The sequence below is a fragment of the Oculina patagonica genome, chromosome 8, assembly GCF_052425735.1.
Source record: "Oculina patagonica isolate OP01 chromosome 8, crgOcupat, whole genome shotgun sequence".
Taxonomy (NCBI): Eukaryota; Metazoa; Cnidaria; class Anthozoa; order Scleractinia; family Oculinidae; genus Oculina; species Oculina patagonica.
Window position 1 is genome coordinate 27,653,364 of NC_135765.1, and position 17,400 is coordinate 27,670,763.

Consider the following 17,400-nt stretch of genomic DNA (forward strand, 5'->3'; position numbering starts at 1 on the left):
AAACAATATGTCTCAACTAAAATTTGGGAACATCCGAGTGATATTCCCCAAGTGATATTCCACAGATTATGACCTTTGTGATATACAATTGCACATTCAGTTATTAGCCTGATCAAAAAAATTAAACGTCTTGAATGCCAACAGAATTATTTAAATTTTTTTAAAGCTTTGAGAGAAAGCCTGCCAAAGTAAGTGGCCTTATGTAAAAATATTTGAAGAATAAAAAAACAATAGCCTTAATTTCGCTTCAAAAACATGCACAAATATTATTTTGTCCTTGGATATTATCTGTTCCTCAGAGGGTAACAGTTTTCCTTGTGCTACACTCTTGGAAAAACTGCATGATCGCTTCTTGGAACAAATAATGTTCGCAGACAAATATGGGTGCATATTTTCCCATTAAATGAAGGCTATTGTTTATATTTGGGCTTGAGTAATTTAGTATTAGCTCACTATAATTAATGCTAGTCGTGAAGAATTTCGATCCATATCCTTTATCCTGTAGTCCCACCATATTTCAAGTTGTAATATTTTCAAGATGGCGGGAGGTAGAACATGCAGGTCGAAGAAACTGATTGCTACGAAAATGACAATCACACCCATACTTATAGAAGAAAAAGGCATATTGTGAGCCAAAATAATAACCTAACATGCCACGAGGACATAAATAAAAGGCTCCGGCTGAACAAACCCGAGTTAATCGACTATCAAATATGAGCAAATCTTGGAACACAGCACATTACAGCCAACTGAACTTTAAACGGTTCTTGTGCACTGTGATCATCAATATTTATAAGTATTATGAGTTTGATTACGTACCTTATTAAGTCCTTTGGGTAAAAATACAGGCGACGATAGCGGACAAATCAACAAAATCAACACGCGTACGAAACAATCAACATCGAACCAAAACGACACCACTGCAAGACTGCAAGTCAAACTGATCACGTGATCTCCTTGCCGGGGTAGGGAGCGTCAACAAGGCAAAGAAAATCTCATTTCATTCTATTTCTTGTAATTTCTGCCCCTGAGGAGTTTTTTAACTGCGCTGTACTTTCTCTTTACAATAATGTACATGAGACTGAATCGATCCGTTAATTGTTATATATCGACCAAGCAGCTTTTTTTGGGCAACGAGCGCCTCCCTCGAGTTTCGTGAGTGTTGCGTCTTCTGCGAGATTCTTACGCGAGCCGAAAAATGGGTCACGGTGTCTTTTATATACTCCCTTCTCGTTCTTATCGGCTATTGCTGTCTCTTCCTTTTCCAAAGATCAGGCCATTTTCGTTTCTTTGCTCAACAACAACTGCATGTAGTAAATGTTTATTAAAATTCCTGGTATTTCCGTTTCCACGCACTTTGAAGCTTGAGGCTCTTACCTGTTTTTTTTTCGCGAGGAACCCTAAACGAGACCTTTACGGCTCAAAATACTGGCGTCATGTCCGGAACACCCTAAGAGACCAAAATCCGAAATTTCACCCCTATGCGAGGCATCCCCGTCTCTTTTATATGCGATTCCCGTCCACCCCCCCCCCCCCCCCCCGGAATTTTTCTTCTAAAATTTTCACTCGAGAATTCACTGTGCAAAGGTTTTCATTGCCCAGTTCCTGAACTCTCTTCAGCGCGCGCTTTATAGGGGTTAGGGCGCGCGTTAGACTTGCCACAAGTCGACTCTTTTGAGCGCCGAAGTCGCGATAGCGAGCAATGAAGTTGCAATAGAGCGATGACGTCGCGGGAAGCGAGCGACGGAAACCGACTTTGAGAAAGTCTAGGCGCCCAGAAGAGAGAGTTCAGGGTCTGGGCTATGGTTTTCACCGGTCATGGTCCGAGGTCCAGTCTCCTCTCCCTAGGTAACCTCGGACTTTCTGTAAGATCGCGTTATTCTCACGTGACTGATTAATACAGGGATGATTACACACGTTTCTCAACACTGTGATTTTGTTATTTAAATTTTCTTATTGTAAAAGGTGACAGCTCTGTTAGAACATTCTGTAAATTAAACAAACTTCTTTTGTCAAAGAACCAAGCACCATGTCATTTCCACATCAATACCGACGCTTGAGTCCAACCCAATAGTTGTAAAACAGATTACTGTTATATTATTTTGATTCGTTCTCCACACGTGGAAAGGCAGTGAAACAATTATTAGAAGATGGATGTTAATTTAGGCCTTGGGCAAACAAAATTCTTATGATGAACATTAAAAGGGCACGCATTGCGTGCATACATTACGCGGACGATAACGGAATGATGTCAGTCACGAGAAATGAGAACTGAATTGGGTTTTGTAAAAATGTTGAGTGTTAGTCAAATTGAGCATAATTTTCAAATAAAATTCTAAATGGTAGAAAGACACTGCATGCTGTTTTAGGTTCAGTATCACGATACAAGTATTGACTACAAACTTCCCATCTTCTTTGTCCGTCGCGAGTGACGCAAAAAAACGCGCAAGTGAAAAACTGGACGACCGAAACCATTTCATTTTCCCGTCTATCTCCGAGTTTTCTCGCGTTCATTTTTCCACTTGCGCTTTTATCGAGTTCTCGCTTGACGGACTACGATAAAAGACAGGCTACTTGCAGGCTAGTACCAGTAGGTCCACATTAACAAGAGCTTCCAACAAACTTAAATAAAATACCTGTCTATGAAGTTTGTTTTTACTTTCGATTGATTTCTATGTTCCCAAAAAGTAAATTTTAATATCCACCTGTTCCCTGAAACCCCTAAAAGAGCCTCAGTTCTCACTAATGTATATGTATTTATTATCAACAACAAAACGGTTTTATATATGATTTTCTAACATAACAGAAGTTAACCTACTTCAGAGTGATCTAAACGTAACAGTTCATGTCAAAAAGATAGAAAATTAAGACCATGGTCTCACAAACTTAAAACTTTACAGAGTTATCTAAGAAAGATACAAAACTCGTTGAAAGTCACTGATACAATGAACGGATACAAGAAATCATATTCATAAACAGTTGTAAACATGAACTCTTACTTGTGGTTATAATATTCTTGGAATGCTAACGTCCTTAAAACTGACAAGATAATTACGCCAGCAAGGTTTCATATAAAACAATATAACGCTACTTTTAAACGCAACTGCAAACACTTCTCTTTATAAGGAGCACTAAACGTCAAAATTTTGAATACAGAAATTGATTCCAGCTCCATGTAATTTCCGTTCCCTTTAGCATTTAACTACAGTCAACATACGTTATTAACAGCTATATCCGTGGGATCTTCATTTGGCGAAAATTGAAGGTTCAAATAGGCCTTATCGTGGTTTTCGCCGAACTCTTGACGGGTAGGCCACGCGGTTAGAAACTACAGTGTTTGTATGGGAATCCGGAGGCAAACATTGTTTTCAAAAATCGAATACTAAAGTTCAGATTCTAGGCAAATGAATCGTAAAGTTTAGATACTAGGCAAAAACTTCTATTCACCAAATTTGAAGGATGTTTCTGGGCTAGGCTAGGAAGTGTTCAGTTACGTTTTTAATTTTCCATACATTTGTCTATAAATTTTCCCACGAACCACGTCAATTTGCAGACAAATAATAAAAAACGAAACTGAACACTTTCTAGCTCAGAAACATCCTTCAAATTTGGTGAATAAAAACTTTTGCCTAGTATCTGAACTTTACAATTCATTAGTTCTCCAGAAATTGAAATGCACGTGAAATCTCCTATTGAAAGGAACAAAATTTTGAAGACATTTTAAGGAGACTGATCCGAATTAACAAAGCGGTAGTCTAAGAATCGGCGCTACAGATTATAAGTTATATTTTACAAAAAAATTCAAAAGAGCCATAGCAAAACAAAACTAAAAACAGTTAGACATGCTCGTTTGCTACAAAGCTCATCGTTATACTACACAGTTGTATGATTCTGAGAAAGTGAGCGTGAACACGGATAACCATGTAAACTGACATAACAGTTTATTGTATTAAATTTTGCGTCACTTATTCGTGGACTTTTTGGAGGATCTTTGATTGCGGCGCTTTTTGAAATAACGAAAATCGCAAAAATAGGAATAACAATAAGGTACTCTTGTACCGCGTTTAATTGATAAACGTTATCGGTTAGCAATTTCTTTTCTTTCAAAATAATTAAAACACCAATTCCTATCAAAATCGCGAAAATTGGGTTGTCTTACCCCCTTTACAGAACAGAATTCAATACATAGTTCCATGAGACATTATTGCATTGAACCTTGGTCACTACAATTAGAACCACCTAACTAATCATCTTTTCTCATACCATGTTTGTACATATGATACAATATTCCACAAACGTTGTGACAAAATTCACCGCACATCCAACAGGTGTATTTCTCCCTGTCTTCCAAGGATATATTCTTGCATCTGTGTCTCTTTAAACCACTGTCATCTTTGAAGCCTTTACTGCATCGGCTGCACTTGTGGGGCAAATCACTGTGAAATGATCTGTTATGACGTAACAGATTTGAACGCTGAGTAAAACATTTGTCACAGTGAGTGCATTTGAAGGGTTTCTCACCACTGTGAGTTCTCAGATGACTTTGCAAATGCCCTGCCTGACGAAAGCACTTGTGACACTGAGTACATTTGTAGGGTCTCTCATCATTGTGAATTTTCAGGTGACGATGCAAATTTGGTGAATGTTTAAAGCATTTGCCACACTGAGTACATTTGTTGGTCTTTTCACTACTGTGAATCTTTAGGTGATGATGCAAACCACTAGACTGTTTAAAGCATTTGTCACACTGAGTACATTTGTAGGATCTCTCATCACTGTGAATTTTGAGGTGGCTTTTCAAAGTTCCTGCCTCAGTAAAGCACTTGCCACACTGAGTGCATTTGTGGGGTTTTTCACCACTGTGGGTTTTCAGGTGTTGATGCAAACCTGATGACTGTTTAAAGCACTTGCCACACTGAGTACATTTGTGGGCTTTTTCACCACTGTGAACCTTCGAGTGTTGAAACAAACCCGCTGACTGTTTAAAGCATTTGTCGCACTGTGTACATTTGTAGCGTCTCTCATCACTGTGAATTTTGAGGTGACTTTTCAAAGTTCCTGCTTGGTTAAAACACTTGTCACATTGACTGCATTTAAACGGGTTTTCACCACTGTGAATCGTCAGATGTCTCCTTAAATTTGACTGGTGATAAAAACATTTCTTACAAACATTGCACTTCACTGTCTTGTCTTTGTTCCTCCTCGCCATATTCACACCTTTCCTTGTCTCAGGGCAACCTTTTCAAAACTAGAAAGCAATATTCTGTATGTTAAAGTAGCAGTTCAAAGTATAAAAAGATTTATTTGAGGACATATCTTGAATGGTAAGGATCACATGAAACATGGGTGTTTGCTATTTGGACAAAACATCGGTTGGTACAAAGTGCAGGTCACAAGCACAGGCCACTGTGAAAAACAGGCAAGACATGTCCCTTACCCCTAAATAATATTCCAAAGATATACAGAAGCATGGTGACCAATGCTTGTGACTGATGTTTTGTACAGGCCACCATTGCACCTAATGTTTTACTTTCAACAGCCTATTTATAAAAAAGGGCAATTTATGCTGATTATTTAATCAAGAAATTATTCGAAAATTCAAGGCCCACTTCAACACTGCATTCTTTAAAGAACCTTCACTGTTTTATGCGTGCTCTCACTGGGCTAATATTGTCATGTGTGTAACCTAGATGTGTGAAGCGTGAGGAAATAGACTCATTGGTATCGAACCAAACTTTTTCTAACAAAAGATAGCTTAAATTCACAGACTCAGCTAAAACATATGCACGCTTAGCGTGCAGGAGTTATTTTTTCGATTTATGGGGTGGTTTGGGGTGAAATTGGGTGATTGTCCTGTTGGGATGGTTTATGCCATGGGTTGGGCTATTTGTGTATGGCGGCCCACGTAGTCACTTTTTTGCACAAAAAACATTACGTGCATTTTGATACATCAGAACTGTTTTATTCAATACGTAAATTTTCATCATTTATTGAAAAACAAAAAACTAATTCAATTATCAAAATGTCACAAAATGGCACGTTCTTATTCTGTTTAAAGCGGTCATTTTGTTGCTAGCTTTGTAGCAACCGTAACGTGTCACTTTTGTTTGTTAGGGAATACTTTTGGCTATTTGCAAAACACTGTAACATGATACCGTTGTTTTTCTCACTTTTGTAACATGATACCTTTGTTTTTTTTAAAACGAACATAGCACGATACCCTTGTTTTTCTCGAAAAAGCCACGTCTCCATATAGTCATTGAACGAAAAGTACTGTAATAAACTAAGTAATAAACGAATCAAATCAAAAACAATCTCTTCGGGAAAGTTCTTTAAAGCGCAGTACACCTGGAGAATTTGTTTCCTGTCAGAACTGTTCAACAAAGATTTTGGTTCATTCACAACGTAAATTTTATTCAACAAACAAGAACTAATTGAGTTTTCAAACTGTCACGGAATGGCACGCTCTTATTCTGTTTTAGCTGTCGATCGAAGTTGCTTTTAACAGCAAAGTACATACTTGTACCGGTTCATTAGATGTTTGAACGAGATGTTTTACAGTTGATTTCAGTTTACTTTGGCCGCCCGCTTTGCGAAGTTTGTTGGGAAATTGGAAACTTTGTTCCCAACTTCGGCCCGACTGAACTTTCCAAGTTTGGTAGTTGAGGAGAAACAAGACATGTTGCTCGAAAGTCATGGCGATTTCTAAACTCGAAGATTTTAGAACTTGTCAAGGAAAGTTGAAGTAGCTTGAAGTGCAAGACGTTTCGCATCAGCGATCACGCAAGTGATTTGCCGATAAATAAATTTTATGCATGTAGAAATTTGCTCAAATGTTAACTTTTTTGTATGAAAACACATATTTAACGATTTCTGTGAGGTATAATCTTCAATTTCAAGTCTTCTCCGTTTGTCTTCTGGATGGTCTGGTTCTGGATGATATGTAAAATTGATTTTAAGCCGACGCGACTAGACGAGGCAGGGAAGACTAATTTGTTCGAGAAACATGTTTACGGCTCGCTGAACATAAAAGTTTTTTATTTTTATGACATTTTTTCCAACAGTTTAGCGTAGCAAAGCCCATTTTGATAACATAATTACATAAGGTTTTTAACAATTCGGGCTGAAGTTGGGAACTTTGTATCGAAGTTCCCAACTTCCCTTGGGTGAGTATGAAAACTTTCTGGAATTGCACATTAGCAGGGGTGAAAGAAACTTCCTTTGTTACACAACTCAAAAAATGATCATAGCAGTGCCGGGCACCGTATAGCATAGCTAGACATAGTTCATTGTTTAGTTCGCATGTTTTGGTCTTGATTGTGCACAAAACACAATAGCTATTTGCATTTTGTTTGCTGCTTTGATGTTCGCAAGACATCAAAACAACAAACAGTGATAATGGTGACCATTCTGGCAATTGTTTGCTTGTTATTCCACGCTGCCAAAACATTCTCAGTGACGTGAAACATCAGGTGAGAAATCTGGCTGAAAATGCAAAAACGTCTCAGCGGCATGAAACATCAAACACAGCTATTGATATATTTTAATATTTCTTAGAAAAACAAAACTTTGGGTGACATCTTTCTTAGCAACGGCTTGATTGACAAAGACTTGCACCGCTTCCCGGCACCACTATGTCGTCAAAGAAAAGTGCCAACTTTCTTTCCCCCCCCCCCCCCCCACCTGCACATTAATAAAGGAGGCAGCGTGGCTAAGTGGTTTAGGACACTGGTGTTTTTTTCCTGAGGTCTGGGGTTCAAGCCCTTCATCCTGCCACAACTAACAGGATTGGTTTAATAATAATAATAATAATAGTAATAATAATAATAATAATAATAATAATAATAATAATAATAATAATAATAATAATAAGTGGCGAGGGCCACTTAGCCTCGCTTCCATGCAACTTCCGTTTTTTTCCTGAATCGGTATTAAAACAGGCTGCCTCTGGCTGCCTGTAGTTTTTAACCTATTTAAAATAAGGTATGTATGTAGGTATGTATGTATATTTGACAAGGGTAACTATCATTTGGAATCTTTTGTTAAATTCTCTATGATACGCCTAAAATACAAGGAGTGAAAATTAGATAATAGTGGACTTATTCAGGCACTAAAAAAAGAATTCTAGTAAACATACAATACTTAAAAATCTAGAAATACACATTGTCAAAAATCATGTGAGACAGAGCCAAAGAAGGGGAAAGAGTGGTGTGTGGCACGATTTTGCTATGAACTATGCGAAATTAATAAATCAAGCCTTCACATTACCAGTGTTGTGTGCATTTGTAACTGCCACATTAAGTGGTGGTGAGTCTTGTTGTGAGTTTTGATAAGGATGGGCTGATACTGGATACCAAATATTCTTTACAGCGATTAGGATACTTTGCCAACTTTGAAAAATGTTAATTCTCACATAAAATATTGTGCTTTTGATACCCCTTCGATACTGCATACATAAAAAGAGCCTGCAGTCTTCTGGTCAGCACCTGTTGTTCATTCATTGATATTGAGCAGGGCCTGAGTAACTTTTTTGTCAATAAATTAAAATCTTTGGCTTCTTTGATCTGTTGCAACTCAGAAAATAAAAATGAAGAATAATCCACATTTACAGTGTCATACGGACTATATTTGGTCAAAGAAATCATGTGACATACTTGCTTAGTCAATGAGATCATAGTATCGGTATCAACATTTCAGATCAAAGGCCCTTCGAGCAACCTCATGGTAATTCGGTGAAGTGCCGTAGTTCACTTTTTTTCAAATAAGCGTTCAATAATGTAACGGTGTAATGTAACTTTATTTACCTTTAAATGCTTATTTTTTATGTGTGAGTGGCATCAATGGGTCACTGATGCTTTGTGCTCTCCGGCTCCGTAGCGCAGATTCTATTTATTTCACCACCAAAATAAAGTGTAACCTTTGAATATGTTTTTTACAGTCTTGGATGCGCTGAAGTGAGTTTTCAATTACTTTTCTGTCAGCGGTACATATATTGTATACGTACCGGGCAGCGACAAGCGTTATTTTTGAGCAGCCGATGAAATTTGATAGAAAGATGCACCTGAGCACGTCGTGTTTCTGCTCGCCTCAAAAAGATGAAAAACGGATGACGTGACACGAGATGGCGTTACGCGAAACAGAAACGTGCTATGGAACTCGTGTTTTTCCAGTAAGATGAAACGTTTTGAATGTTTTCTTTTCTTTCACGGGAGTTGCGTGAATGGGTCATCGATAGTTTGTGCTCTCAGCCTTCGCAGAGCGATTTTTTACCACTGAAAACGGATGACGTGACGCAAAACAAAAACGTGCCGCGATAGCTGAAACGTTAATTAAATCACGTCACCTGGCAAGCGAATTTGCATGTATCTCATACCAGCCATCAGTAAGTCACAATATCACTTCATTTGCCTCTTTGAATGTTTTTTCTTTTTCATGGGAGTTGCGAGAATGGGTCATTGATGGCTTGTGCTCTCAGGCTTCGTAGAGCGAATTTTTTCACCACTAGAATAAAGTGTAATAACCTTTGATCCCTTTCGCATTTAGAAAAATTTCTTTTGTAAATATTGATCAACCTCGTTTCCGAAGAGAGCGATCTTGGGAATGAGGTTGGAGAATAATTTGTTTTTGATTGACATGTGCTTGAAGTGTTTAAAGGACCTTTCTGTCAGCACGTTTACCGCTTAACGCATAAATTAATTGCGGTTTGATATCAGAATGGAGTGAGTGAGTGAAATTTAAGTCTCAAAAGTCATTTTAATACCTTCATTACCATTCGCTAATCAAAGGCTCTTCGAGCAACCTCATGGTAATTCGATGAAGTGCCGACCTTCGCATTTTTTCCAAGTTATCCAAATTAGCGTCCAATAATATAACGCAATCTGACTTTATCACTAACGTTCATTACTAACGTGACACGAGATGTCGTGACACGAAACAAAAACGTGCTGCTGTGGATGTCGTGTTAACTAAAACATGTCACGTGGCAAGCGTAATAAAAATTTATAATAATTTAACCCTCGGACGTACAAGCAAACTCACACCCCCACCATCGTACAAGGGGGGGTGGATGGAACCCCTCCCCGGAGTTTTCGTTATATTAAGGCGTAGCGAAATTATTTTGAGATGAGAAGAAAGCCCTTAGCTTACTCTACAATATGACGTAATTTTAATTGGCTGTGACGTCATATGACGTCACGTGACGTCATTAGAGCCGCCATCTTGGATCCGCCATCTTGGATTTCAACATTTTCTTAGAAAGTCAGAAAATAACGGAAATTGATGCAAAATCAAGCCAGAATGCTTACGGAACGTAAAAATAAACACATCTTGCACTTCTGTTTTAAAAAACTGGAAAAAATTAAGAAAAATGGTAAAAATGACGATTTTTGGCAAGACCTGCTTGTATTTATGACGTTGCCATGGCAACGTCAAATACCATGGACACATGGTTGACATATCAAAATTTCCGCAGAGGATGAATGAACAGCTACTGAAAGTTTCAGCATTGTAGAATAAATCGTTTTTTCAAAATTTGGAAAAAACCTTATGGGGGGGGGGGTGGCATCCACCCCCCCCCCCTTGTACGTCCGAGGGTTAAGCGTAACTGCATATAGCTTATGGCTGCTATCAATAATATCACAATCTCACTTAATTGGCCTTTTAATGTTTTCTTGCGTCAATGGGTCATTGATAGCTTTTGTTTCAAATAAGCGTCCAATAATGTAAAACAATCTCACTTTGTTTGCGTTCGAATGTTTTATTTTTCATGGAAACTGCGGCATTGATGGTTCGTGCTTTCAGGTTTCGTAGCACGAATTCTATTTTTTCACCACAAAAAATATTCATCTTTTTAGCATTAAGTAAATTTGTTTTGTGAATATGTTTACCTTTCTGTCAGCACGTATAGCGTTATTTTGAGCAGCGAATGAAATATGAGAGAAAGATGTGCGTTTCTGCTCGACTCAAAAAGATGAAAAACGGATGACGTTGACACGAGATGACGTGACGCGAAACAAAAACGTGCCATGAATGTCGTATTTACTTAACTACGTCAGATGGCGAGCGTAACTGCGATAGCTGCCATCAGTAATGTCACAATCTCACTTCATTTGCCTTTGCATGTTTTCTTACGTGAATGGGTCATTGATAGCGTATGCTCTGAGGCTTCGTACGGCGAATTCTATTATCTTTTATCACCGGATCAAAGGATATGTGTAACTGATCCTCTTTCGATTTGTTTTGTAAAAATTCAACCTCGTTCCCTGGAAGAGGGAGACCCTGGGAACGAGTTTGGAGAATCATTTGGTTTTGATTGACATGTGCTGAATGGCGTTTTAAAGAACCTTTCTGTCAGCACGTTTACTGTTAAATACATAAGTTAATTGCGGTTTAATATCAGAATGGAGTGTGTGAGTGAGTGAGTGATCCGTGAGGGAAACACGTGACGTCGAGAATGATCACTACACCTTCATTACCATTCGGTAATCAAAGGCTCTTCGAGCAACCTCATGGTAATTCTGCAATTCGATGAAGTGCCGACCGTCCAATTTTTTTTCCAAATAAGCGTCCAATAATGTAACGCAATCTCACTTTATTACTATCGTTCAATACTAACGTGACACGAGATGACGTGACACGGAAGAAAAACGTGCTGTGGATGTCGTGTTAACTAAAACACGTCACACTGCAAGCGTACAATTTTGATAATACAAGCGTAACTGCATGTCGTTTAGCTGCTATCAATAACGTCACAATCTCACTTAATTTGCCTTTGAATGTTTTCTTGCGCCAATGGGTCATTGATAGTTTTTTTTCTTTCAAATAAGCGTCCAAACATGTTACACAATCTCACTTTGTTTGCCTTTGAATGTTTTATTTTCCATGAAAGTTGCGACATTGATGGTTCGTGCTCTTAGGTTTCGTAGCACGAATTCTATTTTTTCACCGTAAAATATTTAAGTGTAACCTTTGATTCCATCCTTTTTGGCATTAAGTAAATTTGTTTTGTGAATATGTTTACTTTTCTGTCAGCACGTATAGCGTTATTTTGAGCAGCGAATAAAATTAGAGAGAACTTGATGTGCGTTTCTGCTGGACTCAAAAAGATGAAAAACGGATGACGTGACACGAGATGACGTGATGCGAAACAAAAACGTGCCATGAATGTCGTGTTTACGTAAACACGTCAGATGGCAAGCATGTATCAGTAATATCACAATCTCACTTCATTTGCCTTTGAATGCGAACGGGTCATGATAGCGTATGCTCTGAGGCTTCGTACGGCGAATTATATTCTCTTTTATCACCAGAGGATAAGTGTAACTGATCCTCTTTCGATCTGTTTTGTGAAAATTCAACCTTTTTTCCCTGAAAGAGACAGACCCTGGGAACGAGGTTGTAGAATAATTTGTTTTTGATTGACATGTGCTGAATGGCGTTTTAAAGAACCTTTCTGTCAGCACGTTTACTGTTAAATGCATGAATTAATTGCGGTTTAATATCAGAATGGAGTGAGCGAGTGGTCGAGTGAGGGAAACACGTGACTTCGAGAATGATCACTACACCTTCATTACCATTCGGTAAAAAGGGCAAGTGTCATACATATATCAATATCATATCATTGTTAACTTTTTACATTAGTTTTGTGCTCTGTAGGGGGTGAAAAGGGAAATGCAAATCTTCCGATCCATGCTTTTTCTTTGGCTAAATCTGTCAATTTGCCACTAGTTCTCGTGAAGTCTGAATCTGCATAACTTTAAAACTTTGCATGGTATAGTTTCACTACAACAATTAGTAGATGTTTTGTGTCAATTTTTCAAGGTTTGTTTCATTGCTTGTTTTTCAAAAATTTTGTCCACATAAGGTGAGTACTCTGAACTTTGTTTAGTCTAATCATCATTGATATAGTCGTCATCATAATTGAAAGAATAATAATTAACACATATATTGCAGTTTTTCTATGTAAATAATCTAAAGTGCATTTGTTGAAATTTACAAATTATAAATCAATTAAACTTTAAAATTTACAAATTACAAATCAATTAAAAAGAGAAAAGAAACTATCTACCTACTAGACTAATCATATAAGAAATAAATTAAAAATATACCATAAAATTAAAAACTATACCTAGAATCCAACTAGAAGCCTTTAAGTATTAACGATCTGACATGAAGAGTCCAGAATCCATGCAAAAAGTCTGATCTAATCTGTAATTCCCTGTATGTTTTTTTTAACCTGAAGATCTGCTCATTGTTTTTAATGCCACATTTAAACAAAAAATGTCGTGTAGATGTTTTTTAATGTCCTGTTAAAAGATATAGAAACATAATGAACTTTTCAGGCCTAGAAAAGCAGCTTAATAGCTCATGATCATGCATCCACTAGAAGCTGTTCTAGACCTTCAGTGTGCATTTTGTTTGAGAACAGGCAGAACTATCTTCTATTTGGTATAATTAGCAATTATTGGATGAGGCTGAGTATGATATGAAGAATTATGCAGATCGAGGAGGGTGTTGTATATATGCATAATTCTTCATATAATACGAAAGCCGAATTCAATAATTGTTCTATTATTCATTCAAAATATTTCCAGAGCTCCAAATGCACAAAATGAATTTAATAGGGTTTTGACAGTGGGCAAAGTACACAAATACACAACAACGTTCGCTTTTAAATTTGATTTAAACTTCAAAAACTCGATTACCTTCATTAAATTTCTTGTCCTTTATAATGTTGATATTTAGCACTTGCTTGAAGTGTCTATTGAAGCTAAATCTGTTGACACAAAGCGATGTTTTCGAGTACAGGTTTCCATCGTTCTTGCTTACTTCGACGTGGAATTTTCGTAAAACCGCTCCAAGTCCTCCGCTGTGGATCAGGGATCTTTTCTTCTTGAAGATACGCTTTCAAAATCGATCGACTCCCCTTCGTTGCTTTTTCTGTGTTTTGACTTTCCTTGTCTTCTAATAACTTTAAATTTTACCTCTCCGTAATGCTCAAATCTAACGGCCATTTTCGCTTTTCAACCTGCTCGGCAGCAAAGCCGTTCAGTCGCGTGACGTCAGCGGTTCTTGGGAACGAGGTTGCGATCGGATAATCATCCTTGAGAACGAGGTTGCGATCCAATAATTTTTGATATTGGACGGTTGCGATCCAATAATTGCAATTTCTTCCAAATTTGGTCTGCGCTAGCCAAATAGCTGGAATTAGCCGGGGATCGATAGCCAATCAGAAACACAGAAATATTTTGAATGAATAATAATTTATGTTATCATGAAATATTTGGACTAGAGAAACAATTCTAGAAGATTACAATGTCCCAGTTGCCCCCTTTCCAACAGATGAAAACATTTGGTGGAAATTAAGCATGTGCTCACTATATACTACTCGTGAGGAATTTCGATCCATATCCTTAATACCGTAGTCCCGCCATATTTCAAGTTGTTCTCAAAATGGCGGGAGGTAGTAATTAAAATCGAACGCTTACTACGAAAAGAACAATCACAACGATACTTATCATGAAGAAAAGGCGTATTATTAGCCAAGAAATAAGCTAACATGTCATGAGGGTCATGAGGACATTAATAAAAGGCGCAGCTGAATAAAACAAACCCGAGTCGATCGACTATCAAATCTAAGCAAATCTTGAAACACAGCACATTACAGCCAACTGAACTTTAAACGGTTCTTGTGCACTGTGATCATCAATATTTATAAGTATTATGAGTTTGATTACGTACCTTATTAAGTCCTTTGGGTAAAAATGCAGGCGACGATAGCGGACAAATCAACAAAATCAACACGCGTACGAAACAACCAACATCGAACCAAAACGAAACCACTGCAAGTCAAACTGATCACGTGATTACCTTGCCGGGGTAGGGAGAGTCAACAAGGCAAAGAAAATCTCCTTTTGTTCTATTTCCTGCTATTCCTGCCCTTTTTGAGTTTATTTTTTAACTGCACTGTACTTTCTAATAAAATAATGTACATGAGACTGAATAAATCAGTTAATTGTTATCAACCAAGCAGCTTTTCTTGTGTAACGAGCGCCTCCCGCGAGTTGCAGATTCTCGCGTGTTTTTTTACGTCTCGCCTCGTGATCGGTTCAGGGGAGCAGAGAAATGGGTCACGATGTCTTTAATGTACTTCCTTCCCTTTCTTGTCGGCTATCGCTGTCTTTTCATTTTTCAAAACTCGAACCATTTTGGTTTCTTTGCTCAATAACAATTACATGAATAAAAAGTTTATTTTAAAACTAATTCTGTTTTTCCGTTCCCACGCACTTCGAAGCTCGAGGCCCTTAACTAGTCATATTGACTAACAAACTGGGACAGCACTGAAAATAAACTTACTAAACTATTATGCAGGGAAAACCTCAGTTTTAACTTCCAGGCAATCTGTCTTCTTTCTCTACACATTTCCCCAAAGAGTTCACTGTGCAATGTTTTTCATAGTCCAGTTCCTGAACATTCTTCTGCGCGCCCTTTATAGGGGTTAGGGAGCGCGGAAGAGAGAGTTCAGGGACTGGACTGTTGTTTTCACCGTAACCGGATTTATCCGATGGTCCGAGGGTCAGTCGCCTGTCCTCAGGTAATCTCGGACTTTCTGTAAGATCAGGTTATTGTCACGTGACTGATTAATACAGGGATGATTACACCCGTTTCTCATCACTGTGATTTTGTAATTTATATTTTTTCTTTGTAAAACCACTTGCTACACTTGCAGACGTGTAAATTGCATGTAAAAATGTTAGAAACGACTCTCATTCCTGTCCGGCTAAAAAATATTTTTAACTAAAGAGCACACTCACTCTTGTACTGTTTATCAGCCTTTCATTAAGATGACAGCTCTGTTAGAACATACTGTTAATCTTTTTTTTAATTTATTTATTGCAACGCAAAGAACACTTCTTACAACACAAATACATACACTACTTACAATGCTACTTACAATACTTATTAAATTGTTTCTTTACTACTTTTGTAAACATTTCTTTTTAAATAGTAATATCACGATATCACGCATTACAATGCCTACTTTAACAAATAACATTCTTACAAAGGTTAAGGTTACAGTGTACTTACAAAATTCAGTTTTTACTAATACAATTGGATCTTAATACTAACTGTGTATATTTTAATTGTCTATTATTTATTCTTCTAGTAGTACTATATAAACATTATACTTAATAATACAGTTCTAATTATCTAAAAGCTCACGGATGCTCTTACAGGCTTCTGAAAGTTGTTAAATGAAAGAAACAAGCATCACACGTAATTTTTATACTACTTTTTAGCTTTGGTCAAACCCTACCAACAGGGGATGGGTAGTGCGCGTTTTTGCAGTTTCCGTGGTACTAACTCATCAATAATTATTTGTAATGAAATCCCTCTTGGCCTGCGCTCCAAATTTAGTTCACGTCATAATCTAGCCTGCCATCCCGCCAAACCCTTCCACAGACAACTGTGCTTCAAATCGAAAGTGGCAATCGTTTGGCCCCGCTCCCCATCTCGCCGCTGCAACTAGAGACAGTGACCTTCTCAGTTCTTATACTCGTAGCGCGCGCTAAGTCACATCAGTTCCTTTTTTGTCAACTCATTTCCATTTTTTATTTCCCTTTTAAGGCTCCTGTCTAAGAGCTCCCCCAGTTGTGAGAAGGAAATGGTTATTTTAGTAATTAAAGTGGGCTCGATTTCCAACGCATTGAAGCGGACTGCAGGCTAATAAGATTCGGCAAAAGACCAGTATAGCATATTTAAATACGCCACATAAGCCACGTGGATTAAGGACACTAGGCAACCAAGCGTTTAGAACTATTTTACGTGGGGTCACTAAGACAAAGCCTGTTCCAGGCTCTCGGCAGTTGAGGGGGGTCGGGAAAACACGGGCGCGCGAGGAAAAAACGAGGGGGACGAGGCGTCTCTCCCCGTATTTTTCCTCGCTCGCCCGTGTTTTTCGCTCTCCCCCAACTACCGAGATCCTACATTTTCCTACATTACACAACTTTTATTTTGAGGTTTCCTTAAATTTGGAAGTCATCAGAAAAATGCCTTAAAATATCGTGACAATGCTCTTTTAAATATAGTGTACAAAATGTTGCCGTGATATGAGCAGATTTTTGGTACTTAATTTTTGCACTCATTGCTCGAACTTTCAACGGAATCCGTCTTAAGCATTTACCGTTCAGTATCACGATACTAGTATAGACTTCGAGCAGTCAATCTTCTTTGTCCGTCACGGGGGTCGCGAAAAAACGCGCGGGTGAAAAATGGCCGCGTAAAAACCTTTCTATTTGCGCGTCTATCTCCGACATTTCGCGCGGCCATTTTTCCACGCGCGCGTTTATCCGCTTCTTGCTCAACGGACTAAAATAAAAGACAGGCAGCTTGTAGGCTGGT

The 17,400-nt window shown here is 38.0% G+C and overlaps 2 protein-coding genes across 2 annotated transcripts in view; both read right to left on the reverse strand.

Annotated features, from left to right (window-relative positions):
- LOC144664269 (uncharacterized) overlaps positions 1-885 on the reverse strand; it is a 40,441-nt gene extending 39,556 nt beyond the window's left edge. The window contains exon 1 of the mRNA XM_078525375.1: positions 820-885. The gene's annotated coding sequence lies outside the window, so the exon portion shown is untranslated. The remainder of the gene's footprint in view (positions 1-819) is intronic.
- Positions 886-4,213: 3,328 nt separating this feature from the next.
- On the reverse strand, positions 4,214-14,820 carry LOC144663741 (uncharacterized). The gene is made up of 2 exons (XM_078524787.1): positions 14,740-14,820; positions 4,214-5,248 (listed from the first exon to the last, which is right to left on the reverse strand). Exon 2 carries the CDS (start codon positions 5,207-5,209, stop codon positions 4,244-4,246), a length of 966 nt encoding a protein of 321 aa, XP_078380913.1. The 5' UTR covers positions 5,210-5,248; positions 14,740-14,820; the 3' UTR covers positions 4,214-4,243.
- Between the last annotated feature and the right edge of the window lie 2,580 nt (positions 14,821-17,400).